General features: G+C 43.7%; 1 protein-coding gene across 1 annotated transcript; it reads left to right on the top strand.

Annotated features, from left to right (window-relative positions):
* Window positions 1–7,266: 7,266 nt before the first annotated feature.
* On the top strand, window positions 7,267–8,405 carry LOC136507508 (uncharacterized). Its single transcript, XM_066502214.1, has 3 exons — window positions 7,267–7,706; window positions 7,839–8,210; window positions 8,291–8,405. The coding sequence occupies exons 1-3, from the start codon at window positions 7,267–7,269 to the stop codon at window positions 8,403–8,405; spliced, it is 927 nt and encodes a 308-aa protein (XP_066358311.1).
* Window positions 8,406–17,834: the final 9,429 nt, after the last annotated feature.

Here is a 17,834-nt window from a genome sequence, read left to right as displayed (position 1 = left end):
CCACGTCATCGTGACCTCACCCCACGCTCATGCCCATGCCATCCATGCCCGCGCCTTCCCCGAGTCGCCATGTCCTGCGCTAGCGCCGCCATCGTGCTCTGCTCTAGCGTCGCCATGCCCTGCGCTAGTGCATCCGCCGTGCCCAAGCACCACCGAGCCTCACCTCACCAGCGCGTGCCAGTGCCCACATCGCCTCTCCACGGCCGATTCACCACATTGCACTGCCGATCCACAGCGTATTGCAACCCTAGCCTCGCATTGCTGATCCGATGGTTCCCTAATTTGTTCCTCTTCTCTTTGATTCACCGGTTCATCAGGTAGCAAGCCCTTGTTTCCAATTTCGTATCTATTGCTTACTTTCTTAGGGTTTCGTATCTCTAGATATATTGTAATTATTCATATATCCAATCTATTCTAACATGCAGTGAGTCGGTGTTTCTGAGGTCACTTTGGCAGTTGTCAGTCAACTCGGGGCCAAGCTCATGAGTATGGATTGAGGCCAAGCCTTGGAAGTGACAGTTGGCAGTTGATTCTTGTTAGTGTAGTTGTTCCTTTCAGCTCCATCAGATGGCTTGTGTCAAGAATGTCGGAGGTGGTCCCGGTGATGCGGATTCGAGGCCCCCGCCTTGCTTGCCTACTGATGTGAAAGGCAAGGTGATGAAGAAGCTTGCAATGAATAAGCGCAAGTATCTAGATGCTAATATAGTGAGAGCAGCCACAGTTGCAGCCGTCGCAGAGCGTGCAGAGGCAGGAGGTGCTAGGAGTGGAGTATAGATTGCAGATTAGCTTTCTCTAGCTCAGAGGGTTGTTGTCTAGGAGGTTGAGCATCGTCATGGTGGTCCAGCTAGGGCAGCCATGGTTGGAGGATGGCGTGTCTCTATTGATGAGAGTCAGCCTCAGGGGGAGTCATAGTAGGAGCCATAGCTAATAGAGCAGACTTAGGAGGGACTGCAGTCAGAGGAGATAGAGCAGGCACCTTAGCTACAGTTACGCTGCTCTAGTCGTACTCGCACCTAGGTGACATTGAGGCCAGAGACACAGTGGAGGGGTTCTTGTCTACCTCCTAGACCATAGGGTCCGCCTCTAGTGACTCATCTGGATTTGAGGGCTGCCACGGCCAAGTAGGTGTAGCAGCTCAGGTTCGTTCAGTTCAAGGAGTGGTTTCTGCCGAGGCGGGATGAGCGTGCATCAGAGGGCTTCTACACACCACTACAGGAAGATTTTTATAATGCATATCTTAATAGTGGGGCAATATTCAGGTCTCAGAGGGTGTGCAACATTGTGTCCATTATAGCAGCAGTTGGAGAGCATATTCGCCCTTACCTATCTTATTTGCCAGGGCTGATAGACTTACTCGGACAGATAGGCTTATATGTTCCATCTTGGGTTCAGTGAGTTCTATGCTACACTTTGGATTGATCCCGCAGCACAGATTTATATACTTTGCATTCAGAGGCAGAGATTATAGGCTGATGAGCTTTAGGGTCAGGGAGATTCTCAGGCTTCATGAGCAGCCCAGTCCTAGCTACATGAAGTTTGCTATGGACAATAGTGCCTCCTAGATGGCCTCATGGTGGTATGGTGCCTCCTACAGATTTGGTTCGCCATTGCTTCATAGAGCCATTCAGTGAGGGGTCGAGCAGGACACCTAGTGACCTCACTCCTATAGCTAGAGTGCTTGATGCTATCATGAAGAGGACACTACTTTCGAGGATGGGATATCATGAGGGACTGACTCTCATTTAGCTATGGCTTCTAAACTCTTTGATGCAGCAGACTATATTTGATATTTGGGATCTCCTACTATTAGAGATGGAGGATACTATTGTAGAGGGGTTCAGAGGTCACCGACAGTTGCCCTATGCTCACTGGATTATATTCTTGATTCATAGAGCAGTTATAGTGAGGCCACCTAAGATGCTAGCAGAGTACAGTGATGCTACTATAGAGTTCCCTACATACAACATGACTCAGATGCTCTGCCACAGTGTAGGGAGGGCACCTAGCCAGTCACGTTGTCACCCAGAGGTGCTAGAGACTATAGCCCTAGCAGGATGAGACCATCAGGGGCATAGCAGCTATAGAGGTGGAGTAGTTAGATGCTCAGTAGGAGGGGATGCTCGAGAGTGACCCCAGTGATAGCTCAGATGATGACTATCAGGCTATCCCTTGGATGCCTCCACGACGACATGACCATGAGGCTGGTTGCTCCATTTCAGCTCCACCTACACCATAGATAGACCCTGCTCTACTTGCTATCCTTGAGCGGATGAGGAAGGATTAGGCTCGCCAGGCCTAGGAGACCGCTGCTACTTTCACATAGTTTCAGACTAGGCAGGATGAGTTTTAGTGACAGCAGCAAGCAATCTAGCAGCAGCAGCTTCTCATGTAGCAGCAGTTACTTGGGTTAATGTAGCATGTTGTGATAGCTATTGGGGCTCCACCGCCATAGCCTTCACCCCGGATCGGCCAGCCTGCCACCACTTCTATGACTCCAGTTGTATAGCCTAGTGGGCTTCAGAGTCAGGGACAGACTGCTACTCAGTTTGCTTCACCTACAGAGTAGGTGTCCCAGTGGTTTGCCTCACCAGTGCCTGCCCCATAGTTCACACCTTTTCAGATGGGCTTCACATCGGCTCAGACTTCCTCGCTGCTTATGGCAGATACTATAGTCTCTAGGAGCCTTGGTGCTACCTTCAGTGAGTTGACAGGGTAGCCTACTCTGCCATATCTAAATGTCCCAGGTCCTTCCATAGTTGCACCTAATACTGGGACTACTAGAGATGCTCCCTTCTTCAGTTGCTTCATTAGAGCCGCTTGCTATAGTCATACCTACAGAGTCTTAGGCCGCACCAGTCCCTGATCTGACCCAGACCTGCTTCAGCATCGCTTCTAGCTATAGAGGGTCAGACAGCTCAGAGCTCAGGATCAGATGATGATGGCACACTAGTTCCAGCTCGTTCCTCGTACCTCAGCACCCGACTCAGTCCACGTTGTAGCCCCACCGACCGACCCTTAGGTTTTGGTGTTTGACGCCAAAGGGGGAGAGGGATCGAGTATGTTAGACTTAGGGGGAGCAACTTATCTAGGGGAGTTTAGCTTATCTATTATATTTGGTTTTTATGTGTGATACACTATTATGCATTCATGTGTTTACTTTCATGCATCGAACTATATTTATGTGGATAGTGATATCTACGTGATCATGATAGTTATGTGATATGTGACATGTGTGCTCTCTACTTTGAATTATTTATATGTCATATCACTTGTGTTATGCTCATTTGCTTTGCTTCCGCATTTTTACTCCGATGCAAATGATCTTTATTACTTGTAGTCATCCTTATTTCATATCTTTTGAGTACATCATGTTGCCTTAGGTCATATAAGCTTGCCTAACTCTTTTGTTCTTATTGTCAAAAGCTTATATGAACCAAGCATGTTGAAAATCTCATCTCTTTCACATACTCGAGGTGGTATTGTCATCAATCACCAAAAAGGGGGAGATTGAAAGCATCTAGGCCCCTAGTTGGGTTTCGGTGATTAATGACAATATATGATTACTGTGACTAATGTGTGTTTTGTAGATGCAATTAAGTTAGGTCACGGTAATGGTAATTGATTGGGCAATCATGGTTGTCATGCCCCTATGATGGAAATTGTTTCAGTTTTCAAAGGATGGACGACAAGGTTAAGGATGGACTAGTTCTAAGTGTCATTTGGTGTTGAAGAGACACTTAGAGTAGTTTAGGACTTTGTTTTTCCTTTGGCCATACTATTAAGGGGGTATGGATAGGTAGCTTAACCTAGGTGAGTCTAGTGGGTTAGGTGTGGTGCACACTTGTCAAATCTAGCACTAGGTAGCTCCTAAATAGCCCTTAGATCAATTGGAGCAAACTTCATTCATGTATAATTAAGAGTTGGAAGTGAATGGAGGGTCAAATGCTGACCGAACGCTAGGCGTAGAGTCTGGTCAGTTTATTTGATCAAGGTGAAATTGTCTAGTGCGACCGGACACTAGGAGGTGAGTGCCTGGACGCTTGGTGCCAGCATCCGGTCGACTCCAGTAAGGTTCCAGAGACGGAAAATTGTGACCGGACGCAGTCCGGTCAGTGCTAACCGAACGCTGTCCAGCAGTCTGGTCACAACTTAAACACTGGGTTTCAGGGAGAACTAACCAGGAGCATTCGGTCAACATGACCGGAGCGTTCCGGTCACCCCACTAGAGGCACATAATGGTTCATTTTGAACACGGGTGTATAAATACTTCCTCCATTCATGTGAGGGGGTACTTTTGCTCATTCCAATAGCTGAGAAACACCCTTGAGAGTGCCAAGAAGGCCAAGGTCCTAGTGAGGTGATTGATATTTGAGAATCCAAAAGCGAGCCCTCATTAGTGAAAGCAATAGTAGCAAAGTGTGCATCCACCCTTCTCATTAGGCTTGTCGTGGTCAAGTGAGAGTTCATGGTTGTTACTCTTGGTGATCGCCATCACCTAGATGGCTTGGTGGTGATTAGGGAGCTTGGTGATCATCCGGCGGAGCTTGTGGATGACCCAACTCAAGTTGTGAGCGGTTGTGGGCGATTCACCGCGAATGGAGTGTCAAAGAATCAACCCGTAGAGAGCACTTGATCCTTGCGTGGATCAAGGGGGAGCTACACCCTTGCGCGGGTGCTCCAACGAGGACTAGTGGGGAGTGGCGACTCTCCGATACCTCAGAAAAACATCATCGCGTTCCTCCTTCTCTCCTTACTTTGATCATTTACTTTGAGCAATTCAATTCTTGTCTTTACATTAATAGAATTGCCATGCTGGAGTACAATTGGAACTTAGGTTGCAAGATTTTTTGTGCGGTAGAACTTTAGAAACACTTTCTAGGCACAAGGGGTGAAGTGGGCTAACCGTAGGGTTTAATTATGAGTCTTTTACTTGTATGCCATTAAAAAAGATGGTCTAATCGTCTATGTCCCTAAAAAGTTTCGATCTATCGTCAGTGTCCAAGCTCGAAAAACTTTTCTCTCTCATGCCATTCTGTCCGCCTTCTATTTGATTTGCGTCGTTTGGCTATCCTGACGAGTGGGGTCCGCTATGGCAAATGACCTCAGTTGCCCCTTGCCAGTTGGAATTAGAGGTGGAGGCCATGTTGACCAGGTATTGACCGCTCTCACTCTCCTCATCTGGCTCGACTCCTCCGCTCCCTCCTCTATCCCATCACTGAAACCCAAACCCTAGCAGCGATTGTGGGTGGTGGCGTCGGGCGACTGAGCGTCAGCGGGCTATGGCGGCTGAGGGGAGACAAGAATCCCATCCCTGGTTGCGGTGGGGCATGGGATAGTGGAGCAAGGGAGGTACTATGGGTAGCTCAGATTAGCGGCGCATGGCGGCGAACATGGCGGCGGCCAAGCACCCTTCATGGTTTCGAGACGGGTGAGTTCCTCTTCTCCTTCGCTTGCTTGTTCGTGGTGATTGTGGAGTGCTAGGATTGTTGTTGCTTGCTCTTGCTAGTTTGTTTCCCCCTTTGTGATTGTTGTTGTTCATCTGTAGAATGGACCCAATTAGTAGCTACAATCTAGAGTTTTAGGATTATTTCTGAAAATATGCGTGGGGGAAGTGGTATGGCGTGAGTGAAGTTGTGGATGCTAATCGTGCAAACTACAGAAATGTGGTTGAAGGTATTGTGGATAAGTATCCTAGGGCGCTATGGGGATACTTATAGTGTGTTTTACTAGGTGCCATGACACAAAGATGAACATCCCCCTCACCAATGACCATGACTTAGTTGAAATGTTTGCCAAAAATAAAGCTTCCAAGTGTTGTTGGATGAGTTTAGCCTACTATAAACCCAACACTATGCCTCCTGTCATCCCTTCTTGGGATCCAATTACTGAGTAATCTATTGAACCACCCATCACTCCTTCAATGGCCACTCCTTCCATTGCCTGTCCTTCCAATGCACCTGCTAGCATTGCAGAATCAACCCAGACACAGAGCACAGCATGTGCAGATGATGACATTCTAGGCAAACCCAAACCTAGAGAATGAGCATATGGGTGTTGATGATGAAGGTTTGTACCTTGACCTTCAACCACCTCCAAAGCCACAGCAACCAACACCTCTAGAAGATCAGATCCAAACTGCCACCACTGAAAGGTGTCCAAGTCCAAAGCCAGCTGAATCTGAAACTGAAGAGTGATAGTCCAAAGCCAGCTGAATCTGAAACTGAGAGTGATGCTAGTTCAGGGTCTGATGATGAGTTTGATCCTGAAAATGGACCCTAATGAGGCAGATGAAATGGTTGAGGACCATGAGCCTGACTACATGGCACCTCTTGAGTATGACAAAAAGAACCCCCCCCCCATGTGTGTTGGAAGCATGTATCTAGACATGTTTGAATTTAAGATGGCTTTAGGCTACTCATGCTTTAATAAAAGAGAATCGATATTTCATTTAGAAGAGTGATACAGGAAGGTACCAAGTGTACTGCCTCTAGAGGAATGAAGGTTGCCCTTGGAGAATCCATGCATAACCATGAGGGATGGCAAAACAATTCAGGTGATTTCCTCTTCTAAGTTCTAATTGGTGCTTCCATTGTTATATATTCAAACTTGGTGTTTTCATTGATGTTTGCATGTTGTTTTCATTGGCAGGTTAAGAAGAATCCATCTATCCATGAATGTCAGAGCCAGAAGAGGACTGGTGTTCCTATAGGCTACACCAAGTATTGGGTTTGTGAGAGAGTTATTGACTGGCTAAAAGAAGATGGGACTTTGGGTACTACTGAGTTGATTAAGAAACTCAAGGATCATTTCAAAGTGGAGATGCCCTACATGAGAGTGTACTATGGTAAGAACCTTGCTATGGACAAGCTTTATGGGCCATGGGACAAGAGTTTTGACAACCTGTATAGATTCAAGGCATAGATAGAGAGTGAGAGTCCTGGGTCAATGGTTGTGATTGATAACCACATAATAAACAACAAGCTCAGGTTCAACAGGCTTTTTTTCAATGAAGGCTTGTGTTGATGGATTCCTTAGTGGTTGTAGGCCCTATTTGGCAATAGATAGCACTTTCTTATATGGTAGGTTCAGGGGCCAGTTGTGCATAGCATGTGCAGTTGATGGGCACAACTAGATGTATCCGGTTGCTGTAGGTGTCATAGATTTAGAAACCAATGAGAACTAGGGTGTGGTTTATGGAGAGGCTGAAAGAAGCAATAGGCACCCCAGATGGTCTTTGCATAAGCATAGACTAGTGGATAGGCAGTGATGCATGGGGTCAGTGAGGTTTTTCTAGAAGCAGAACATAGAGAGTGCATGTACCACCTTGTACAGAATTTTAAGAAGAGATACAATGGCAAAATTTTTGATGATCATCTTTGGGCAGCTTCTTATTCTTGGTCTGAGTACTGGTTTGACATCCATTATAATGCAATGGCTAAAGCCAAACCAGAGGCTATGAAGTATCTGTTACAGACTCATAAGAAGTTGTGGACTAGGAGCCAGTACCTATTTGGCAGCAAGGTTGACTATGTAACAAACAACTTGGCAGAGTCCTTCAACAAGTGGATAAAGAAAGACAAAGGCAAGCACCTTGATGACTTGCTAGATACTTTTAGGCAGAAGTTGTTGATTAAATGGAATATGAGGAAAAAAGTTGCAAACAAGTTTGAAGGGAAGATCCTACCTCACATTGTTAAGAAGTTGAGGTAGGATAGCTACAACTTAGACATTGATGTCATTACTGAAAGTGATGGAGTTGCAGAAGTATGTGCCAAGGGGAGCAGTGACAATGCATTCAGGTTTGTGGTGAACTTAAGACAGAGGACATGTGTATGCAGAGTGTGGCAAGGGACTGGATTACCTTATAGGCATGCTATTGCCTACATCACCTCAATTCTAGGAGCAAAGCTAGAGGACTATGTAGATGACTGCTACTCAGTTGAGAAGTTCAGAGCTGCATATGGAGGTGTGATCCCATCCATTCTAGACAAGTCCATGTGGCCCAAAGCCACACATGGATTTTTTATGCACCCTCCTCTATTGAAGTCCACATCTAGAAGAAGCAAGAACAGGCACAAAGGAGCACTAGAAGGAGGTAGCAGGAAGAAGATAAAGAGGCATGAGTGCCCTATATGTCATCAGTTAGGGCACCACTGGTACACCTACAAAAATGGTGATCCAGCAGACATAGCTACAGTGGAACAGCAAAGGTAAACATCATGACTTGTTTCATCAAGCTCTTTCATCACATTGTAATATTGGCTAACTTTTGCTTCATGTTGCCTAGCAGGGGTCTCCCAAAGAAGAGGCAGAAGAAAGTAGCTTTAGCCAACACAGAGACAAGCATTGTTGTTGCTAGACAACCTGTTGGGATGGTTTACCCACCAAATGAGGCTTGTGGATAATGTAGTACCCCAGAAAAGGAAGAGGAAGACTTCATCTTCATCTGCATCAAGTGTCAAGAAAAGCAAGGCCTCATCTACAAGTGCATCAGCTTCAACTGGTAGGTATGGTTGTATGCATCTTTTTCATTTCATCTTTTTCATTTCATTGGTACTACTTTGTGACTAGTTTGTTTACTTCATGAAGATCTAGAACTAGATCCAATGAACCTATTCCTCTCCAAACTATGTTCCTAGCCCCTAACCCCTACCAGCACTGAAGCAACAGGCAGTGCCACTAGTGATGGCACCACTAAAGGAGTAAGAGTCTGTCCAGGTTGCCAGTCCTCTAAGGAAGAAAATTGTTGTCAAGAAGAAGCTTACACCAAGGAAGGATGTATGCTGGGTTGCAGCTGACCCTTCCAGCCCAGCTGCAAATACCAGAGGCAAGAAGAACCTATAGCTTGGTTAAAGCACAGGTGACTCCTCAATGGCCTTTTGCTTGGTAAACCTGAGAACATGTTGGTGATGAAAACTTGTCTTTTTGTGGGATGAAAACTTGTTGGAAAACTTGGTTAAAGCATAGGTTTTTGCTTTGTTGAAAACCTAAGACAATGTTTGTGATGTGATGATTTCCTGTGATGTAATGTTGGTGAAATGAACTGAACTGAACAATGTTGGTGAATGATTTCCTGTGATGTTATGTAATGTTTGGACAAGTTAATGCTAGTTTCATCTAGTTTGGACTAATTTGATGTTGTTGATGTCATTTTGGTTCATGGTTAAGCATTGTTGTGGTCTAACATGCCATTGCAACCTTCATTCAATGATTATTCATCCATACATGCATAAACATACAATGGCAAACACACACACACACCTACTTCTTCATTATTGCATACATGGCAAGAAATATTGCAAGATAGACCAGCTTCTCAATCCATTTAAGCTGCTGCATAACCCCATCTGCCCTGTCTTGAACTCCACCTCTGCCAGCAGCCTAGAAAGCTTCATTCATGTTGGCCACTTGAGCTGAAGCTGCTGTAGGTGCTACTGCCACTGCCTGCATAGCCACTGGATCCATTGCCTGTATAGGCAAAGGAGTAGCATAGCCAGCCTGTGATGGAGTGACATCCATCTCATCCTCCCACCTCCTAGAATTGGCACCCACCAGCCTGAGCACCAGATTATTAGAAGAGCGCTCTTATTAGAACCATGAGCATAGATTAGAAGAACAAGAGCATAGCATGAACAAAGAAGAGAGACAAACCGAGAAGTAGGGACACTTATGGAAGACACGACTGGTGTTCTTCTCTGTCCTCGCGGTGAAGCGATTGGCCAGCACTCTACAGTTGGGGCAAAAAACACGCCTAGTGAGCCAGCCTCTCATAAGAGCTTGAACCTTCAGACATGGCCATGGAGAGGAGAGGGATTGAGTGGACAGAGAGGTGAGTGGAATGGAAGGGAGGGGTGGCTATATATAGAGCAGGGCAAGTTGGCGCCAAGGCCAACCTTGTTGGCGCCAAAAGCCATCAGGTTGCCGCCCAGCAGGCAATGGCACATGAGAAACAAAAGTTCCAAGGGCATTCAAGTCCTTTGCCACCCACATTTCACACCATTAGTGCTGCAAATAGACAGAATGGCATGATAGAGAAAAGTTTTTCGAGCTTGGACACTAACGATAGATCAAACTTTTTAGGGACATAGACGATTAGACCATCTTTTTTAATGGCATACAAGTAAAAGACTCTTTAATTATTGCAAAGAATTTTAGAATTAGCCCAATTCACACCCCCTCTTAGGCATCTTGATCCTTTCATTATCAAAGTGCCACTAGATACTCTAACTCATTGCATATGCATTTAGGATCTAGTAGAGTGCTAACACCCTTGAAAACATTTGTGAAAATATGCTAACACATGTGCACATAGTGATACACTTGGTGGTTGGCACATTTGAGCAAGGGTTCAAAACTTCACCAGTGGAGTGTCTGCCCATAGAGTGTGGATAGTCCGATGGTGCCACCGGTGCCCTATATGAAAAGATAGGGTTTCACTGAGAGTGACCGGACGCTGATCTCAACTGGACCGGAGCGTCCGATCAGTGGAAGCAGTGAAGACGCTGGCATCGGTCTTTGACCGGACGCTAGGTCACTTTTTGACCGGACGCTAATGGGGCGCATCTAGTCTTGCTAACGTGGCAGTGCATAGAAGAGACATTGAGTGATCGGATGCTGGGTGAGTCCAGTCGGGCATGACCGAACGAGTCCAGTCGTGATTTTTCACGAATGGAACCTTACTAGAAATGACCGAACGCTGAGGTCCTGTGCCTGATCACTTTCAAGCAGCACGTCTAGTCACAACTTAAATGTACTGATGACCGTTGAGATTGGGCAATCAAGGTTTGAAGCAGGGGCCACATGGCATGCATCGCGCAACTGGGATGTTGGGGTCCAGTGTTCGGTCGCCCTATTTTTTTCAGTGGACTAAGGAGCCAATGGCTCTATTTTGTGGGGGCTTCTATTTAAGCTCCATGGCCGGCTCAAGCTCACTCTTTTGGCCATTTGCATTGACATAGCAACTTTGTGAGCTTAGCCAAAGCCCTCCCACTCATCTCCATCTTTGATTCAACATCTTTGTGAGATTGGGAGAGAATCCAAGTGCATTGCTTGAGTGTTTGTATCTAGAGGCACTTGGTATTCGTGTTTCGCTGTAGGATTCACTTGTTTCTCTTGGTGGTTGCCACCACCTAGACGGCTTGGAGCAGCGGAGGAGAATTGGCATGAGTTGGTGATTGTTCGTGGCCATCTCCGGTGATTGTCAGGGGACTTGTACCTTCCCTGGCAGAGCACCAAAAGGTAACCCTAGTGGATTGCTTGTGTCATTGAGTTACCTCACTTGTGGGTAGGTTCTTGCGGTGTTCAATTGTGTGGACGAGGTTTGTGCAACACCTCTTAGTCACCGAAACCACCAAGTGTTGGTCGACACAATGGGGGCATAGCGTGTTGGCAAGCATGTGAACCTCGGGAGAAAATTGGTTGTCTCTTGCCCTTTGGTATTCTCTCGGTGATTGATAAAGTATTCATCTTGTGATTGGTTCACTCCTCTACGCTGGTGGTATAATCACCTCATTTACATTCCCGCAAACTAGCTATAGCAAGCTCTTTAGTGTAGCTAGAATTGAGAGCTTGCTTTATAGATTAAGTTCATCTAGTGGAGCTCTTTAGTGTAGCAATTGTGAGAGCTCTTAGTGAGTAGTGACCTAGTAGATTGTGTGCCTAGTGATCATAACAACTAGAATTGTTGGGTAGGTGGCTTGCAACCCTTGTAGAGCTAGAGCAAGTTTGCATTTGCCTATTTGTTATACTAATCAAATTGCTCTAGTTGATTTGTAGATTTTTAAATAGGCTATCCACCCCTCTCTAGCCATATTAGGACCTTTCAAGTGGTATCAGAGCCTGTGGTCACTATTTAATTGAAGGCTTAACAACCTCAGGTGTCAAATTATGGCTCAAGTTGTGTTCAACCATGTGGGGGGCAAACCATCATGTTTTTGATGGCACATGCTATGATTATTAGAAGAGAAAGATGAGGATGTATCTTGGTTCAATCAATGATCAAGTATGGGATGTGACCGAGAATGACTATGCTATCATTGATCCCAACAATCTCACCAACCAAGACAAGACCAATAAGCAATGCAATACAATGGCTCTCAACACCATATACAATGCCATTGATTCCAAGGTGTTTGAGCAAATCAAGGATTGTGAAAGAGCTAATGAGGTGTGGAGGAGATTAGAGGAAACATATGAGGGCACACCGGCGGTGAAGAGTGCCAAGTTGTACATCCTTAAGGATAAGTTGACAAGATTCAAGATGAAGGATGATGAGAGCAATTCCGGAGATGTTCCATCGGTTGCAAGTAATTATCAATGACTTGAAGGTATTGGAAGAGAAGATCAAGGATGATGATGTCTCTCATCGGTTCTTAATGTGCCTACCTCCAAGATTTGAGATGTTAAGATTGCTTATCATAAGAGGAGGATTGAAGGAGATTACCCCTAACCAAGTACTAAGTGAAAGGGAGGGGGTTGACAAGGATGACAAGAAGGAAGACGAAGAAAAGAAGAAGAAGAGTGTAGCATTCAAGGCTAGCTCATCATCCAAGAATAAGGGCAAGTCTAAGAAAGAATCAAGTGATGATGAGGATCTTAGTGACATTGATGATGAAGCTATGGCTCTATTTGTGCACAAGATGGGCAAATTCATGAAGAAGAAGGGCTATGGTGCAAGAAAGAGAAGAGATCACACCAAAAGCAAAGAATATGTTAAAAGATGCTACAATTGCAAGAGCCCCAATCATGTTGTAGCGGATTGTCCCTACAATAGTGACAATGATGAGGATAAGAAGAAGAAGAACAAGGAGGAGAAGAAGGAGAAGAAAATGATCTTCCAAAAGAAGAAGGGTGGAGGCTATGTGGTCACTTGGGATAGTCATGGCTCTTTGGATAGTGATGACTCTAGTAATGATGGCAAGAAATCTATCAAGAAAGCACTAGCAAGCATGGCCATCAACAACAAGCCCTCCATCTTCGATACTCCATCGACATGCCTCATGGCAAAGCCTACCAAGCAAAAATATGATGTGAGTGATGATGATGAATGTGAAAGTGATGCTTGTAGGAGTGATGATGATGAGGAGGAGTACACCAAGGAGGAGCTCGTGGATATGTGTGAGCAAGTGCACTGCTTGCTTTGAAATGAAGAGAAAGGAGTGCAAAGAATTGCATAAGAAAGTCAAATTTCTTGAGCAATCTCTTGATGAGCTCAATGTCACTCATGAGAGGATAATGGAAGCCCATGAGAAGCTTGGCAAAGCTCACTCTAAGATTGAAAAGGCTCACTCTTCTCCCATTGAGCAAGTCAAAATGGAGGAAGCCAAGAAGGAGCAAGTGATTATGTCTTGTGATGTGGGACTAACATGTGATATGATTGATGAATCTTTTTATAAGCCCATTGTAGTTTCTCCCACTAACACTTCTTGTAGCACTTCCACTTCAACTTCACCTTTGAGTGATGGTTTCACTTGCGATACCTCACTAATGGTAGAAAATGAGACCCTCAAGAAGGAGGTGAATGAGCTCACTCATGCCTTAGGCAATGCCTGTGGTGGAGATGCCTGCTTACTAAAGTGCTTGGGTAGCCAAAGTTGGGTAGCCAAAGGTTTCTCTCAACAAAGAGGGATTAGGCTATACCCCCAAGAAAGGCAAGGTGGCTTTTTGTCACTCCCAAAGTTAGCTTTGTGAAGGGCAATGGTCGGTTTTGCAATAGATGCAAGCAAGTTGGGCATATAGAGCAATATTGCAAGACTAACAACAACAAGCAATCTTATGTATCCTCAACTAGATTTGATTCTTGTTACATGCTTTCTAAGGGTGCTAATGGTGTGAAGGCTAAGTTCGTTGGTACATCAATTGTGGGCCCAAAGAAGAAGGCCATTTGGGTATCAAAGACCTTGGTAGCTAATCTTCAAGGACCCAAGCAAGTTTGGGTACCTAAAAGGAATTGATCTTTTTTATAGGTCAATTATAAAGCCGGAGGAAGGCATTGGGTGCTTGATAGTGGGTGCACACAACACATGACCGATGATCCAAGAATGTTCAATTCAATCAATGAAAACAAGAGCAATGTGATTGATAGTATCATATTTGGAGACAATGGCAAAGGCAAGGTCAAAGGTCTTGGTAAGATTGCAATATCCAATGACTTGAGCATTTCCAATGTGCTACTAGTAGAGAGCTTGAACTTCAACCTATTATCGGTAGCTCAATTGTGTGATCTTGGTTTCAAGTGCACATTTGGTGTGGATGATGTAGAGATCATAAGTGTAGATGACTCTAACTTGATATTCAAAGGATTTAGATATGAGAATCTATACTTAGTTGATTTTAATGCTAGAGAAGCTCAATTGTCAACATATTTGATCACTAAGTCTAGCATGGGTTGGTTATGGCATAGAAGGCTTGGTCATGTTGGAATGAAACAATTGAACAAGTTGATCAAGCATGACTTAGTTAGAGGCTTGAAAGATGTCACATTTGATAAGGATAAGCTATGTGGTGCATGTCAAGCTAGAAAGCAAGTTGGTAACACACATCCTAAGAAGAGCATGATGAGCACATCAAAGGCATTTGAGTTGGTTCAAATGGACTTGTTTGGACCAACCACGTACACTAGCATTGGTGGAAACAAATATGGATTTGTGATTGTGGATGATTTCACTAGATACACATAGGTGTTCTTTCTTGTTGACAAGAATGATGTGTTTGCAATATTCAAATCATTTGTCAAGGGCATTCACAATGAGTTTGAAACAACCATCAAGAAAGTGAGAAGTGACAATGGAAGTGAGTTCAAGAACACTAGAATTGATGAGTTGGGTGATGAATTTGGAATTATACATCAATTCTTAGCCAAGTACACTCTACAATCAAATGGTCTTGTTGAGAGGAAGAATAGAACACTTATTGACATGGCAAGATCAATGTTGAGTGAGTACAATGGGAGTCATTCATTTTGGGCCTAAAGCAATCAATACATGGCTTGCTATTATAGCAACCGACTCTATTAGTCACCCCCATGATGGAGAAGACACCCTGTGAGCTATTGAATGGAAGAAAGCCCAACATAGCATACTTTTGGGTTTTTGGTTGTAAATGCTACATATTGAAGAAAGGCACTAGATTGAGCAAGTTTGAAAAAATGTGATGAAGGTTTCTTGCTTGGTTACTCCACTACTAGCAAGGCATATAGAGTTTAGAATTTGGCTAGTGGTACTCTTGAGGAGGTTCATGATGTGGAGTTTTATGAAACAAATGGTTCCCAAGAGGAAGATGAGAATCTAGATGATGTAAGAGGCACTCAATTGGTCAATGCAATGAAGAACATGGACATTGGTGATATAAGGCCTAGAGAGGTGATTGATGTTGAAGATGACAAGAATCAAGTGCTCTCTAACTCAAATGTGCAAGCTAGTGGTTCTCATGATCAAGTTCAAGCAAGGACTAGTGATGACAAAGTGCAAGATCAACAACAAATGACAAGTTCATCATCTCAACTAAGCGATTAATCAAATCCAAGCAATCAAGTGCAAGTGCTTCAACCAACCAATGTTGCAAGAGATCATCCATTAGATACTATCATTGGTGATATTTCAAGAGGTGTGCAAACTAGATCAAGATTGGCTTCATTTTGTGAGCATTTCTCATTTGTGTCATCCATTGAACCTAAGAAGATAGATGAAGCTTTAACAGATGTTGATTGGATCAATGCTATGCATGAAGAGCTAAACAACTTCACAAGAAACAAAGTATGGGAGTTAGTTGAGAGGCCTATAGATCATAATGTGATTGGAACCAAGTGGGTCTTTTGTAACAAGCAAGATCAAGATGGGATAGTAATAAGGAACAAAGCAAGATTAGTGGTTCAAGGTTACACACAAGTTGAAGGTCTTGACTTTGGAGAAACATATGCCCCGGTTGTAAGATTGGAAGCAATTAGGATCTTGTTAGCCTATGCTTGTGCCCACAACATCAAGTTGTACCAAATGGATGTGAAGAGTGCATTTCTTAATGGGTATATCAATGAGCTTGTGTATGTTGAGCAACCTCCCAGTTTTGAAGATGAAAAAAAACTCAACCATGTTTATAAGTTGAGAAAGGCTTTGTATGGATTGAAACAAGCACCAAGAGCATGGTATGAGAGATTGAGGGATTTCGTACTCTCTAAGGGATTTAAAATGGGAAAGGTTGACACCACTCTCTTCACCAAGAAGCTTGAAAATGACTTGTTTGTAATGTAAATCTATGTTGATGATATCATATTTGGGTCAACAAATCATGATTTTTGTGAAGAGTTTGGCAAGATGATGGCAAGTGAGTTTGAGATGTCCATGATTGGAGAGCTTAGTTACTTCCTTGGTCTTCAAATTAAGCAAATGAAGAATGGCACATTTGTGAGTCAAGGCAAGTATATCAAGGACATGCTCAAGAAGTTTGGAATGGATGATACTAAAGCTATTAGTACACCAATGGGGACAAGTGGAAGCTTGGATAGTGATGCTAGTGGCAAGATGGTGGATCAAAAGATGTATCGGTCTATGATTGGAAGCCTACTCTATGTGACCGCATGAAGGCTAGTTGTGATGTTTAGTGCATGTATGTGTGCTAGATTTCAAGCCTCACCAAGAAAAAGTTATTTGAAGGCAACAAAGAGAATATTGAGGTACTTGAAGCATACACAAAATATTGGATTGTGGTATCCCAAAGGAGCAAGATTTGAGTTGATTAGATATTCGGACTCCGATTATGTGGGATGCAAAGTTGAGAGAAAGAGCACATAGGGCACATGTCAACTATTGGGAAGATCACTTGTGTCTTAGTCATCAAAGAAGTAAAATAGTGTAGCACTTTCAACCGCTGAAGTGGAGTACATTTCGGTCCGGTAGTTGTTGTGCTCAATTACTTTGGATGAAGGCTACTTTGAATGACTTTGGAATCAAATTCAAGCAAGTGCCATTGCTATGTGACAATGAAAGTGCCGTAAAGCTCACCAACAATCCGGTTCAACATTCAAGAACAAAGCACATTGATGTCCGCCATCATTTCATAAGAGATCACCAACAAAAAGGGGACATTTGCATTGAGAGTGTGGGCACCTGAAGATCAACTTGCCGATATCTTCACCAAGCCACTTGATGAAAAGAGGTTTTGCAAGCTAAGGAATGAATTGAACATACTTGACTTCTCAAATATATGTTTATGCACCCCCCCACTTATATGACATACCTCTCCTTCGAGCAATCCAAGGTAAAAGTTGATTGGCATGGCATACATCCTTGCTAAGGACATGTTTAGTGTATCTAGACATATTTCACATTTTAATAGGCTCATTCAAGAAAATCAAATGAATTTGATGCTTGTATGGTATCACTATTTCTTGTATGTTTGAAATGATCTAGTGGTAGCATATGACATGTTTGTGGGCTTGTAAACCTAGTGTTTGATCTAGAAAATGAGTTCTAAGTGTTTAACTCAACATGGTACAAGATAACCCTTATTTGGAGGTGTGAAGAAGCTTGTCCTTGGATCATACCAAGTTAAATATCTTTTGCAAGTAATCTAGATTGAACCAAATTGGGAAAATGATTCTCACTTCACATGGTTTCACCCCAACCTAGCTAAAATTTAAACTCGCCTTTTGTGCTAATTGTAGACAAAGGGGGAGAGAAATTCACAAAGATAGTAAGATAGAGGGAGCAAATAAATGAAATGACATTGTAAGGGGATCAATCATAAATGCACATAAGTAAGGAGAGCAAGCTCATAAACTTGTATGTTGCATTTGAATGTGCATTTCATATATTTGCTTGCATGGCACAAGTTCTAAATTT

The sequence above is a fragment of the Miscanthus floridulus genome, chromosome 15 (genome assembly GCF_019320115.1).
Source record: "Miscanthus floridulus cultivar M001 chromosome 15, ASM1932011v1, whole genome shotgun sequence".
Taxonomy (NCBI): domain Eukaryota; kingdom Viridiplantae; phylum Streptophyta; class Magnoliopsida; order Poales; family Poaceae; genus Miscanthus; species Miscanthus floridulus.
The sequence above is the reverse complement of the archived record's forward strand: the minus strand, read 5'-3'. Positions and strand labels throughout refer to the sequence as shown.

Coding starts and splice junctions, on each gene's coding strand:
- LOC136507508 (XM_066502214.1), top strand. CDS start 7,267: ATGCATGGGGTCAGTGAGGTTTTTCTAGAAGCAGAACATAGAGAGTGC. Junction 7,707..7,838: donor CACATTGTTAAGAAGTTGAG/GTAGGATAGCTA, acceptor ATGTGTATGCAG/AGTGTGGCAAGGGACTGGAT. Junction 8,211..8,290: donor GCTACAGTGGAACAGCAAAG/GTAAACATCATG, acceptor GTTGCCTAGCAG/GGGTCTCCCAAAGAAGAGGC.